At 34.1% G+C, this 13928-nt stretch overlaps 2 protein-coding genes and 1 non-coding gene across 4 annotated transcripts; 1 reads left to right on the forward strand and 2 right to left on the reverse strand.

Moving 5' to 3' along the window:
• Window positions 1-362: 362 nt before the first annotated feature.
• Window positions 363-4313, forward strand: LOC101205996 (TLC domain-containing protein 2). The gene is made up of 3 exons (XM_004150392.3): window positions 363-905; window positions 2521-2804; window positions 3763-4313. Exons 1-3 carry the CDS (start codon window positions 656-658, stop codon window positions 4075-4077), a joined length of 849 nt encoding a protein of 282 aa, XP_004150440.1. The 5' UTR covers window positions 363-655; the 3' UTR covers window positions 4078-4313.
• A 175-nt stretch (window positions 4314-4488) lies between these two features.
• TRNAQ-UUG lies at window positions 4489-4560 on the reverse strand. Its single transcript has one exon. It is a non-coding gene; the product is annotated as a tRNA-Gln (tRNA).
• Window positions 4561-5602: 1042 nt separating this feature from the next.
• LOC101206243 (filament-like plant protein 3) lies at window positions 5603-10947 on the reverse strand. Of its 2 annotated transcripts, none has more exons than XM_011659133.2 (5): window positions 10626-10947; window positions 9851-10005; window positions 8255-8477; window positions 6608-8091; window positions 5603-6336 (listed from the first exon to the last, which is right to left on the reverse strand). In XM_011659133.2, the coding sequence occupies exons 2-5, from the start codon at window positions 9959-9961 to the stop codon at window positions 5929-5931; spliced, it is 2226 nt and encodes a 741-aa protein (XP_011657435.1). In that variant the 5' UTR covers window positions 9962-10005; window positions 10626-10947; the 3' UTR covers window positions 5603-5928. The 2 variants fall into 2 exon arrangements, with proteins under 2 accessions (XP_011657435.1, XP_011657436.1); XM_011659134.2 differs by lacking the exon at window positions 10626-10947 and adding an exon at window positions 10149-10256.
• Window positions 10948-13928: the final 2981 nt, after the last annotated feature.

Below are 13928 nucleotides of genomic sequence, written 5' to 3' on the forward strand. Positions count from 1 at the left end.
AAGTACAAATATCTTCTCTTTCATTTTTTTTTTTTAAACTAAAGGTAAGTTATTTTAACAAGTTGGTACAGTGTGTTTTTTTAAAAAAATTGGATAAACATTTAACTCTTTTAGTACAAAACGACTAGCTTTTTAAAGTAAAGTATAGTAAATTACTGGCGACTTGCAATGGTGAGAATTTGAAACCTAGTGTGGCAAGTAAAGAAACAACATATTCATTACCTGTAATGCAAGGGCTTAGTGTTTAAAATGTTTTTGTATCTTCACGTTGTACATGAAAAGAAATGTGAAAATTGCAATAAACGTTGACATTGAGTCAGGACTACAACTATTTGCAACTGAGTTTCAGGGAGTGAAGTGTGCAAAAGTTAGTTTTTGATAATTTTGTTAGGAGGAGCGGATCATTCATGGTTTGTAAAATCATTAAGACAATAAAGAAGTCAAATAAGAGATAAGGGTAGAAAAGAAATTGGGCCGAACAAACAGCCCAACCTTCGGAATCGCTTGATGCTCAATACGCAAGTGTTATCGGGTCACCCTTTACTGGGTGGACCGGTTGCCCCTCTCCTCTCTCCGCTCTCTTCATTTCTGTTTATGTCAATCGTCCTCTTCTCCCGCTGATACGGAACACACGATTTAGCTCCACACCGACTCCATGGCGGGTAGAACATTGTTGAAGGAGAAAAGCAGGGCATGGAGCTTCTTCTCCGCGACATTACTGCTTTGGTCAGTCTCTCTTTGGTTCGAAATTCTATTCGACCGACGATTCCGGCTGCTCTACGTCGTTTTCGGAGCTCTGTTCTACCAGTCCGCCAATTCCTCCATTAGATTACTTCTTTCCAAGGATCCTCTTTTAGTCAACACCTCCGTTTCTCTTCTTCATTCCATTATCACCTCTGCTTCAGGTTCTTTGCTGCTCTTTTACCATCTCGTTGTTTGTTTTCTCTTTTTTTTCTTCTTCTTTTAATTCTGTTTATAACTTCGCTTGTTGTTTTTAATTTTCATCATATATGACTGCCTTCCTTGCTCACTGTTTTGATTCTTTCTCTGGAAGTTACTTCTTCGTCTTGCTTAGCTTGAAGGTTTTACTGATTGAAATAAGAATCTTTATTTGCACTATAAGAAAGACTCAGAGTTGGTCTTGTTTCGTTTTTGCAAGTTCTGTGTAGTAAATTTTGTGAATTATTAGTTATTGGTGCGGTTTAGTGCGCATGCTACAGTTGGTTGTTTGAGCCAATGAACCGAGCTCAAATGAATTATTTTGGACCGCTTTTACTGTGCCAAGAATGTCAAGACTTTGTTCTTTACTCCTGTTGTATACCTTTGTCAAATTATGAAATTGAACCCCAGTTTTTAAGCTTTAGTTCTTGCATTTTCAACAATTTTTGTTGCATATATGAATTTTAGATCATGGTTGTATTTATTCCATCAGAATGTAGGGGCATATGTAGGCGTCACTCTTGAATTTATTTTGAATGACTAAGGTTATTTTGTGATGTGATTTTAAAATGGCTCTCAAACATGTCTGGCTTTGCTACCTCATATGAATTCAGTTAGAATTCACTCAATGAACTAAAACTAAGAAAAATACAGTTTAAAATTTTAAGATTAAATAAGTGCCATGCTTCCTTCCTCTCTACTTTCTTATGTCTCGAACCCCTTTTCCCTAGAGATTCTGTTTTCTTATGTTTTCATCAAGTTTAAAGAAATGTGGAAAAATAGACTGCTTTAATTTATAGACAAGAAAAGAAAGGTTGCAAATTGATAAACAGATGAAGTGTCGGAGATAAAGGATGTTTTAGGAAAAGAAAGCTTCAGTTGGTTCCCATGTAAGTCTAGGAAAAGAAATCTTAGTAACAAGACAAGCTTCGTCCATATGACCTGTATGAAGATCTCCAACCTCACTATGTCCCTAAAATCAAACAAGTCAGTTGCATTTTACCATACTACGTAAACATTTCTTCCAGATCAAGGTAGGAAATTTTCAAGCCTCCCCTGTTTTTCATTCCCTATCAAGTTTGCATGCCTTCTCTTCCTTCTTTCTGTACCAATCTCTGCATTGTATGCGTATCAATGCATAAGTGAAGGGAAAAAGATTTCACTGCTTGGTTGATGGAGAGAACAGAAACCGGGAAGATTTTGTATTCTAAAGATGCTTTGCTAAAATATTCCGTACTATTATGTGAGTAAAGGTTGTCTGCTGACCAAGAAAATGTCTCAAACTCGTTAATGATGTGAGAGATTTTCTCTTGGCCCCATTAGTAACTTCTTTGTATTGTTGAAGGTTGAGGAAATGAGGTTCAAAGCTTAAAGGTAAACTAACGATTTAATCGTAAGGTTTGAATAGATGTATTATCAATTCCTATTGTTCAAGATAGAGGAAGGCTACTTGATTGGCCTTGATTATCACATGATTTTAACCCGAAGTGCTTTGTTGGCTCACTAATTTCTAAATGTCAATAGTTTATCCTATTGTTTGGGCCATCTAGTTAAGTCGTCTTTGCAATGATTTAATTGCAGTGCTGTTTGTTTTGGTGAACCGGTGGCTGAGTTATGGTTCCGGTTCAGAGGGGATGTTTGAGCATTCACAATTGTTTGGAGGAACATGGCCGTGGGCTTTTGCAGCTTTGTGCTTCTCATGTGGATATTTTGCATATGATCAGTGGGATATGCTGCGATATGGACTATATAGTGGCTGGATTCCTGCGATCTTGGTTCATCATCTGGTTCTTCTCATTTGCTTCACGCTTGCTTTGTATAGGAATGTCACCATCAATTATCTCAATCTCACTCTCATTTGCGAGGTATGCTTTAGTTTATTCTTGTAAAATGTGCCTTGTGAATATGCTGCTCTCTTTCTTCATGTTTGTGGTTCTTTCTGGATTTAAGCATTTCTGTTACGATTACAACGTCTCCTTTGATGACTTCGACACAGGCACAAAGATGAGGTATCCAACTATTTAACGATGGTTTCAGATTTAAGTTGTTTTCAAAGGAACGTAATAGATAGATATTTTATCTAGTGCTTTTGGCTTGAACAGTCCATCTTAATCTCTTGTGGCACCCAGTTTCCTTTTTTGATCACTTTCTCAATGCACTTTCTCTCACTGAGTTCTCTTTGTATTCACCCTTTTCACATTGTTCTACTCCCTTACACAATTTCTGACGCTTTACTCTTAGTTACCCATTCCCTTACCTTATTTTTCGTTGCATATTTTCTCTCTATGTATACTTTCTGTCTGGTACATTTGTGTATTTCAAACAATATTAATTAAGTCAAAAACTTACTAAACACTTTTTAAAGTTCATGAACTAATTAGACACAAACCTCAAGAATCATTGACTAAACTTATAATTTAACCTAGTCTATTTCTACCCAATCTTTCTTACTATGTCTCTCCACTTGTCTTCTTTTTTTTACTTTTTGATCTCGTGATGTGCACACATACGGAACATGCCTTTTAGGTGGGAAATTAAACACCTTAGTTAGCAAATGATAGAGAGTGAACTTCTATGCCCGTATTGAAGGACCTTGTTAAATCATCGATTGACCCATATATTAGCTTAAACTTTTAGGTCAATCAATAATTTAATATGGTATTAGAGCAGATGGTCTAGAAGGTTATATGGTCACACTCTTGCAAACCAGATCTATTCTTAGAACAACCATAATCTATTAGAATCAAACCAAGTTTTCAGGTCACTTTTTACTTCCAGCTTTTGATACGCAGAACTAAAACTAGAATCGTTCTGATGTTCCAGATGCATTCTATCTTTCTCCATGTAAGGCGGTTGCGAAGGATGGCTGGTGTTCGTGATGCCAAGAGCATTATCGTGAAAGTTGAATGGATTCTCAACTGGCTAACATTTGTTTTCGCAAGGTTTGTTCCACACATTCTCATTACTGTCAAGCTCATCATAGATGCTTCCAAGTTTGATAAAGGCGTAGAGCTGCCACTTGCATTGTCTGGGATGGCTGGCATGAACCTGCTGAATGCTTTACTTGGTATTGATCTTTTAAACGCTGTAAAGAAAGAGAGTAATTACAAGAAAACTGATGACACTCATCATGAATGAACGAGGACTAACTTGGGTGGAAATTAACACGGAAGAAAAAATTTCATAATATCAGAGTTTAATATTTAGTTGAAGAAACTGTGTACTATTAATATTGTTTTTAATATAGTTCTTAGGCTTTTAATATTTTTAGGCAAAAATAGATTTTTTTTTTTTTTGTAAATCTAGAAATCTGAAAGTGTTGTAATTTTTACTTTTTGTTCAATTTACGTTCAGTTTAGTAACTACTTTTCCTAGCTTTTGGTCTATCATGTCAGGATCAATTTTCTCTCTAACAATCATGTCAAACCATTAAGGTCTATTAAATAATTCCTACTCTTAACGAGAACACATATCTTCTTTTCTAATTTAAAATCTAAGCTGATTACCATAAGGTTTACAGCTTAAGAGAAGTCAAAGTAAAAAGAAAAAAGGTCCTACCGGGAGTCGAACCCAGGTCGCTGGATTCAAAGTCCAGAGTGCTAACCACTACACCATAGAACCTTTGATGCTTAATGATTAAACCTTAGACTAATTTCTACCATTTTAACAATACATAGTTCTGTCATGATTTCTTGTTAGCTATTTTGAGGGAATGATTTTATCACATAATTTTAGCTTTATTCTAAACCAAACATGTCCAAATATTCATAAATCACAAGTGAAAATAAATTTCATTGACATGGAAGTCTAAGATTTAAAAATTAATAAAAATATTAAGATTGAGATTTAATTAGTACAACTTCCTACTTTTATTTTAGATTTAAATATTGTTCTCGGTTATATACTTTTAGCTTTAGTTTATTTTAATTCTTACATTTATTTTAAATGTTCATTCTAATCTTTATAATCTTATCTTCAGTTCGTTTTTATCTTTTGATCTTTCATAAGGTGATTATTTTGGCTCCTTCAATTTTATAGGATCGAAATTATCACTTTTTATAAATTTAATAATCAAAATGAACTAAAATTGTAAGTACACGTACCAAAACGAACTTTTAAAAATATAGAGATCAAAATGAATCAAATTTCAAAATATCAAGAACCAAATAAATCGAAGTCAAAAAGTATAAAGACCAATGTAAATAATTTTTTTTAATTTAATTATTGCCTAATGAAAGTGAATTGTGGCCAATAAAGCGACTTACGACATAGAACACATCAATTTTATATTTTATTAATTCTCAAAATTGTACAAATTCATTTGAAACACTTAATTGAGAGCAATATTAAAAGCAAAAGCTTTTAGTAACCAGTACTATTATGAAAATTTCTTTTCTTTTTTCTGAGAAGAGTATCACTGCTCTGCTCCCTGCTTGGTTGAATTAGTTTGTCAGTAGTCCTATCTTTTTGTTTTCCTTTCAACCTTTCTTTGAAGAATTTTTTCAGTTCTAATGGTAAGAGTATTTTGTTAGATTTTCACTTGCATTATTTAGTCTTAGATGTTTCTGAAATTTATAACGAAATACACAGAATTTTGTTTTTTTAAAAAAAAAAGTAGAAACAAATCAACCTCTTCACATTAAGACAAATCAGGCAACAACGGTAAATGGTAATCACAGTAATAAAGTAAACTCTAGCTTTTTGAAAGTTTAGGTGGGAAGGAAAACTAAAAACAATGGCAAAACATTTCCCAGGATGAGAAAAAAAGGTGGGGAAATAAAATAAAAAAGCCAGAGGGTAAACAAAATTACTCTAGCTATTTTGTAGCTGATTATAATTCTACAAAATACATCCATGTGAAGATTTAAAACACTCATCTGCTATTAAACAGCATTTAGTCAGCAAATTGAAGATGCACAAGAACTAAGCTGTTTTACAGTCAAATTTGTGTACTGTACCATCATCTTTAGACACCATATGCATCCCTGACTATATTTCTAGTTTTATCCCACTCTTGGTTCGTGAGAAAAACTTTGCAAAACCATTTCGGTTTTTTTCAGAATTGACAATATGACTTGTTATCATAGATGATGAAGTTGAAGAAGATGAAGATGGGGGCGAGTCGTCTCCATTCTTACTCATTAATGGTTCAGAACTGTCATCAACTACTTTAGTAAAGTCTGAATCTCTTTTGGGTGAAAGTGTTCCGTACGAATGCTTGCATTGCTCCTCGCCATCTATAGTGATGTTTAAAGATTCACTGGCTGTGAACTCCGGTAGATGTGTAGTATCAATAAGAAAATCTTCAAGTGCTGCTAGAGATTTAAGTTGATTCCCAAGAGATGCAATTGTCTTTTGACACTCAGCAAGTTTCCCAGCAGCTACTGCTAGATCCTCCTGCAATATTAACACCCAACAATTATTAGTATTCAAATTCCTGAAATTATGCATTTCAATTAGACACGATTTTTAGAAGTCCAAACACAGATTAAACATAAGCTTAAAAGTTCAAGTACCTATTGGACATTTTTTACATGGTCAAAGATCAAATAGATATAAACTTGAAAGGTCGGGACTAAGCTCGTAATTAAGCAACATGATAACTATTATATCAGACAGCAAATAGAAACTTAGTGTTCGTTTAGGAAGGCAAGCTACAAGCTTTTACCTGCTTTATCTTCAACTCATTTTTGGAGATTTCACTTTGTGATATTTTTTCATCCTGTTTCAATCTTGAAAGCTCCTCTTCTAGTACCTGACACTTGACAGTCAATGCCATTGCTGAAGCCCTCTCTTTTTGAATATCAGTTTCCAACATCTCAACTTTTGCAGACATGGTCAGAGATTCTGCTTCCATGCTGATAAGTTGAGACTCAATTCTTAACTTTGATTCATCTGCAATGGTGAGTTCATTTTGTAACTTTTCCAGTTTCATTTGTGTTTCCTTGAGTTGAAATTGTGAAATCTCAACAGAGTTCTGACTTCGGGATAGAGCAGTCTCCAGTTCATCTTTCTGTGTCTCCAACTTCATTAATTTCTCTCCCATTTCAACTTTCTCTTCTTCCATCTTCACCAACTTTTGCCCCAATTCGTATTGTTTGGTCTCCATTTTCGCCAACATTTGATTCGCTTCATCTCTCTCTATTTCCATCATCTCCAGCCTCTCTTCCAATTCATCCTTCTCCACTTCCATTTGTTTCAGCTTCTCTTCCAATTCAATCTTTGCTTCCTCCATCTCACCCAGCTTCTTCTCCATAAGGGATCTCTCATGCCGCAAGGCCTCAAGCTCCGTTCTTAGCGCATTTTCTTCTGCAGTAGAGCGAGGGAAAGCTTCTGATTCTTGACGACTCTTTCCAGTATCAGTTTCAGGTAACGAAGCAAGCCTTTCCATCTCAAGAAAATCATCCATGAGATCAAGTTCAAGAGAAGACGGAAGATTACTGCTAACGGCCTTTTCATTCCCAAGCTGATTGAGTTCTGCAAGTAAGGTTGATGCCCGTGGATGTGAGCAACTAGGCTCCCCTTTGTTTCGTTCAGTTCTTATGTCAATATCCACTGCACTAAGCTGCTCCCCATTATCTGATTGAGTGTCGGTAAGTGACTCAATAGAGATCGTCGAAGCAGCTATGGATTTGTGATCTACAAATGATGGTTTGCATGACATAAACTTTAACCTGCGACACTCAGCCTCGAGCTTGGCCATTTTCTTTATGCTCTCAAGATGCTGCTTACTGGCTGTTTCAGCTGTTTGTGTACTCAAATCCCTCTCAATAGTCCTAGTTTCTAATTCCCTATATTGAGCATGAAGCTCATGCCTGAGGGCTGCATTCTCTCTTTTCAATAACTCAAGCATCTTGCCAAGGCTAGGATCAACTTTAGGAGATTCGCATTTAGCAGTATCTGCTATGCTCTGGAGTGCAAGGAGCTGCCTCTCAAGATCCACCTTGGTGGACTGCCAATCTCGGGTTTTTTCCTCCACCGCGTCATGAATCTTCTGCTCCTGCTCCTCCCTTGCCTGCCTAAGCTGCCTAACACATTCTTTTAGGGCCCCATCAAGGTGGCTCACTCGATCTTCCAAGGCAGACTTTTGCTGAACTGTAGTCCCAAGCTGCTGTTTTAGGTGTGTAACTTCGTTTTCCGCCTTTTCCCATCCTAAATTTACAATAGAATAATCAGAATTCTGTTAGATCTTGAAAAAAGAAGTGCCATAAACTTAACTCGATAAAACCGTTTAGTTCATTCGTCAGATTCCATCTTGCATGAGAGAATATCTATGGAGGTACAATATGAACAAATTTTATTTGTCCAATTCTACCTGCGATAGCTTCTTCCGCAACTTTAGCATGCTGCTTTACTAAGTCTTCTTTGGCCTTCACATTTACAAGAGCAGCTGATAACCTCTCGGATAGACTTTTCACACTATCATTGATCTCTTCTTGTTTTGGCAAATCATCATCAATGTCTTCTTCCTTACATATAGCTTTTGACGAAACTTCTGGAGACTGAGTCTCATGATTGGGAGATGACTTGGCTGCATCCTGTATATCAATAATGGCAGATGTCAAGCCAAATCTTCAAATGCATAGCACAGTGTAAAGTGTACAGTGTACTAATAAAATAAAATCTGTTTTTCAACAGGAAATATGTCTCTCTTCATTAACAGTAGTAAGAGTACCAGTGAACATCCAAGGTTGTTAAAACTCAGTGAGGTGTTGCTCATCTCTCATGTAAATGAATGTTTGATGCAGGAGTTTGATAATAAGCTCCAATTAATCAAGTTTTTGTAATCTGTACTTAAATTGCATTCAAAATGGGTTTATGTAAATATGAAATTGTGTAAGTTGTACCTGGGTTTGTTAATCACCAATCAATCCTAAAGCTTAAGCTTATGGGTTATGGAAATTTAGTTATGCTAATACTTCAAGACTCTTCCTCACTTGTAGGTGAAATTTTGTAGAATACCCAGCAAGTAGAAATCAATATTAATTAGGTAAAAAATGACATTATGGAAGTTCAAGCACATAACCTCCTACTTTAATACAGTGCTAGCTTTGGGATACAGTAAATTTCGTTACAGCACTACTTAAACAGATTCGTGAGTCTATAATATGTAACAGATGAATTTAAGATCAGTTAACTGTCACCTTAAGATATCAAAATCATCTATCAAACATGAGACTAAACTTCTCAATCTAAACAAATTATCACTGAGCCAAACACCTTCAGTTTTAAATAACTGTAGAGGGTGTGTGTATAAGAAACAATCGGGTCTACATGACAACTAATCTAAGTATAATCAAATTGATGACCGTGGCTCATAATAGTCAAGGAAAACGCTCTGCCTACAAGTTGAGAATTTAAAGATATCTTGTGTCTTCTATAAGTAGCTCCATCAGAGAATTTACCGAATTCCCGGTCAGCTAAAGAACAAACAGAAACATTCTGATTTTTCTTCTGTTTACACAGATCAAAAGGGCGATGTAAGGTTCTTGAATTTCTTTTTGTAACCAATGATCGAAATTCATAGAGCAACATAAGAATGTTCTTAACCATGCCAAAACACTTACAGCTAGTCTAATTCGACGTCAGAGAAGAAATTCAATCGGTCAAATCCAGTGAAACAGAATACATATCCCAACTTGATGACAACCGCTCATATTAAAAGTTTTTACATGCCCTTTTCACCTCAATAAATACAGAACTATTTCAACTTTCTTTTCATCCCCAAGAGTTTGGAACATACAATCACCCGGGAGACCTTGCTAATAAAAAGAATGAATCTCCCAAAAAAAAAAAAGACAACCCTCATTCTATTTTACATAATACCATGATGTTTTCTCGCAAACCCCAAGAAACTCAATACCATTTAGGTGATGTTTGAAATTGATGTTTTAAGGATTCATTTGTGTACCTGCTCGTCGGAAAATCTCTCTGAATACGATGACATTGAACCAGAACTTTCGGTTTCTCCAGGACTCTTGTCAGATGACTTTCTCTTCCATGGCCATTTTCTTCTTTCCATCTTAACGTCTTATTTCCAAATCAGTCCAATGGTCAAAGCACCATCTAGCAGGCATACATACACAGTTATTTAGAAACCCATTACGAATCCAAACAAAAGAAAATATAGTGTAATCGCTTGTAGCTTATACAAGAATTTTAAGCAAAGTAGGAAAAAGGAAAAAGAGAAAAAGAGGAGCGATATTCACATCCTATCTAACAACACTAAAGTTTGTAGATGGAAAGATGACTTGGGCTTCCATTCTCTCAACTTTGCTTCAAATCCACCCCAAGATCACCCCAACCAACAACTAGTAAATGGCAAAAGAGGGTTTCAGCTAACCAAAAAACCCATCAATTTTCAAATATATATAGTAGGTGAAAGCTTCAGAATCCATCAACGGTTTAGAAAAAGAAGAAGGCATCACAGAACAGAAGAAGAAAAATAGCAAAATCCTTCAAACATTGATGAAATAGTGGATATTATGAATAGAAGTCGAAATAAAAGCGACCCATCAACAAGCCCACATAGAAGGAAGAAGAGAAATGGGGGAAAATCAACAGAAACCCCCTCATTTGTAAGGTGGGTCAAGAGAGAAACAATAAAAATGCAAGGTTTCAAGAGAGTTTATATAAGAAATTAATAGAAATCATGAGAATGAAGAAGAGGCAGATGGGAATTTTACCTTTGACTAGAAGGGAGAACAAAAGGAAAAAACGCAAACAATGGAGAGATTGAACAGGAATCTGCAGTGAAAAACAAAAAAATGGAATCCCAGGGAGAAGGGGTTTGGTTTTAAGAACCGAAGAAGGAACTAAAACAACAGCTTAGCCCTGCAAGAATCTGTGGAATGTCTGAAGAAATGGAGGAAAACAAAACAAGGAATAGGAGATAATGAAGAAAATTTTAATTTGTTCTTCCACTTCTTTTCACAATGGTAGCTTTCGAAATATTGAAAAAAAAGGCAAGGGAGAGAGAGAGAGAGAGAGAGAGCATGTGATTGGGGCATATGATAGTGTGAAATTCAAGAATGGGGCCTCAAAAGAAATTCGTAGTCAGCTTTTTTGGTTTATTTTTTTTTATTTTTATGTATATATAATAATATAAATAAAAAAAATTGAAAGAGAATTTGAAAAAAAAAAAAGAAAAAAAAAAAGAGACAAAATTGTATTTGTTTTTGTTTTTATATAATTTGAAATATAGGTGCCGATATTCCCGCCCATGAGTGAGAATCTGGGGTTTCTCAATTGTTCTTTTTTGGCATTTTTCTTACTTATTATTACTGTTTATACAATTAAAATCAAACCAAACAAAATCTCATTTTCAATTTTCTTTCATTTAAACTCTTTCTACATTTGTCATTCTATCCAATCAATTTGCTTTCTTATGTTCTTTTTCTTTTAATAACCTTATGTTTTCTCTTTTATCACACTTTCAATAATAGAACGTGCAAAATATATTATATGACTTCAACCACGGTTTGAATTCCAAATTTCATAGTTTTCAATCTATAGTTATTATGCATTGTCCAGTGGTAGTGGTAGTGGTAGTGGATGGTTATATGTATCATTCATATTAGTCACCTACCTATGATTTAGCATCATAAGGTGGCGTTTACGGCCAATTCTGACTTATAACAGTTTAGAAAAATTATAATAGTCCCTTGACAGCCCCCTCAAGCTAAAGAACATAAGCATTACGTAACATGATCTCAGGCTAAGATTGCCTCGAGATGTCTCAGAGAAATTTCCCTTAAAGAGATTTTTAAATTTGAAAAGAATCTTGGGGTCGATCTCGGTCAAAATTGACTTTGAGAAAAACAAAATTTTCAGTGATCCTGAGATGCACCTAGCCGAGAGAATGAAACAATGTGTGGTAGGGAGTAAAATAACATTAATCCCCCTTTTGCTTAATCCATACCCTAAACGTGGAGTGAGCTAAAATAACCTGCTTCACTCCGCTCATCGTTTAAAATGAACTACACGATAATGTTGATAGGATTTAAAAGATCGCTTACCATAGTCAACACAGTTGTTTAGCATTGTTAACACGATCGTTTAACATGGTCAACGCGATCGTTTAGTATGGTCAACACAATCGTTTGATTTGAAGTTTTTAACGATTATTTACATTGGACTACACAATTGTTTTTCAAAATCAACACAATCATTTGTTATGGTTGACACAATCATTTAGTATGGTCGATATGATAATTTAAATTTGAAGTCTTTCTCTCCATCATTAAAAAAAATTACACGATTGTGTATCATGATCATCCAAACGATCAAGAATCATTCATTTAGACTACATTACACGATCATTTAATTAGAAAAATATTACTCGTGCGCATGTGGCTGATTAATCCTATGTTGTCTAGAGTTTTTTTTTTTTTTTGTATTCTATTGTGGGCCTATGGACTTTTTTCGTTTTCAAAATCATTCTATCGAATGTAAATATTTTACCGGTTTGTTATATATTTTTTAAAATTCCTTATTTAAAGGGTTTTTGAAAAAAGAAACTTGATTTTTTTTCATGAGTATTTTAATTTCTCAATTCGGATGTGTTGATTTGACGCGGATAAAGTAGAAACTTTATAGTTTGGTTTATTCTCTCTTTTATTTTCTTTCGTTTGGGAGTTAATTGAAAATTTCATAAAATGACATTTTTGAGTTGTTAGATCATTAATGCCTAAAGTATGGTTTACATGCAAAAAAGTGGTTTTCATTAAAGAAAAGAATAAGAAAAAGAAAAATGGTAAGATTTGGGTATCAAAAAATCCCACATCCAATGGACCATTTCTCTCTTATTAGTCTAATAATTGTGGGGGAGAATTTGAGCATTATACATTTACATTGTTCATTGTAAAATTCCTCTAAAGAAAACTTTTTCATGTGATATGTAATATTAATTATTAGCTATATTTACACAAAATTTCATGTGATGTGTTTATTTTAGTCAATGTAAATCGAATTGTAAAAATCACATTTTGATGGTAATTTTACTTTCAATGTATATTTTCTTACTGTACGTTTGTTTTCCTCCTATTTTTTATTACAGTTTTTTCTCTCTTCTTTTTTTAATATATAAACATTTGAATTCATATCAAAATTTAAAACTAACACAAATTTTATTCACAATTTTTTCCGTAAATTATTTGGTAATTATTTAATTGTTTTGTTTTTATTTTATCTTTTAAAAGTACTTTTTTCTCAATTTCTTACAATAGTACAAATATGTCTCGAGTAATAATTTGAATTATTAGTTAAATTCTTAAAAAAAAAAAGGTTTCTTTTAATCTGTAAAGTATAGTTTTGGACCATTTTTATTTTGGACAATTTTTACTCGCAATTTTATTTTAGTTAAAAATCAGATTTGGTCCTATATCTTTTAATTAGTTACAATTTAGTTTCCACCTGACGCGAGTTAACATTTAACAGAAACTTATAGATACAGTTTTTCGATTCTGATTCTAGTTGGTTGATTCAAAATCAAGACATTCAAATCAAGAAAATAAATTCAAAACAACAAATTAGCATGGATTTGGGGAAAAGTCTGAGGAGTTTGAATGAACAGATGACTTTAAACTTTTTTTGTTGGCTACATAAGTTTAAGTTTTCTTGCCATTAATATTAAATTCAAGAGAGAAAAAGTGAGTTTGAACTGGGGATTGGAAGAGATAAGTTTCAAAGTTTTTTAGTTTTGTTTTAATGGTTTAAAAGAAATCGATGTAGGAAAGTTAATAAAATTAATACTTGCAGATAGATGAATGTAAAATCTACTTTATTTCTTAAGTTTTTGCTTTAATTAATAAAATCGATTTTTTACGCAATAAAAGAAGACGATTCATGAATATTTTGTGTGGTTCTGTTCAGTATACAATTAGTCTCGGTCCTATTTTTATGGGATTGTAGTGAGCCAAAGTAGCTAAACTCGTTAATCCAAATTTGGGGTGAGAAGCCAAAGTTACACACTACCAATAACATTATTT

This window comes from Cucumis sativus, chromosome 6, assembly GCF_000004075.3.
Source record: "Cucumis sativus cultivar 9930 chromosome 6, Cucumber_9930_V3, whole genome shotgun sequence".
NCBI lineage: Eukaryota > Viridiplantae > Streptophyta > Magnoliopsida > Cucurbitales > Cucurbitaceae > Cucumis > Cucumis sativus.

Coding starts and splice junctions, on each gene's coding strand:
- LOC101205996 (XM_004150392.3), top strand. CDS start 656: ATGGCGGGTAGAACATTGTTGAAGGAGAAAAGCAGGGCATGGAGCTTC. Junction 906..2,520: donor CATTATCACCTCTGCTTCAG/GTTCTTTGCTGC, acceptor ATTTAATTGCAG/TGCTGTTTGTTTTGGTGAAC. Junction 2,805..3,762: donor ATCTCACTCTCATTTGCGAG/GTATGCTTTAGT, acceptor CTGATGTTCCAG/ATGCATTCTATCTTTCTCCA.
- LOC101206243 (XM_011659133.2), bottom strand. CDS start 9,961: ATGGAAAGAAGAAAATGGCCATGGAAGAGAAAGTCATCTGACAAGAGT. Junction 8,478..9,850: donor AGAGATTTTCCGACGAGCAG/GTACACAAATGA, acceptor ATTGATATACAG/GATGCAGCCAAGTCATCTCC. Junction 6,337..6,607: donor ATGAGTTGAAGATAAAGCAG/GTAAAAGCTTGT, acceptor TTAATATTGCAG/GAGGATCTAGCAGTAGCTGC.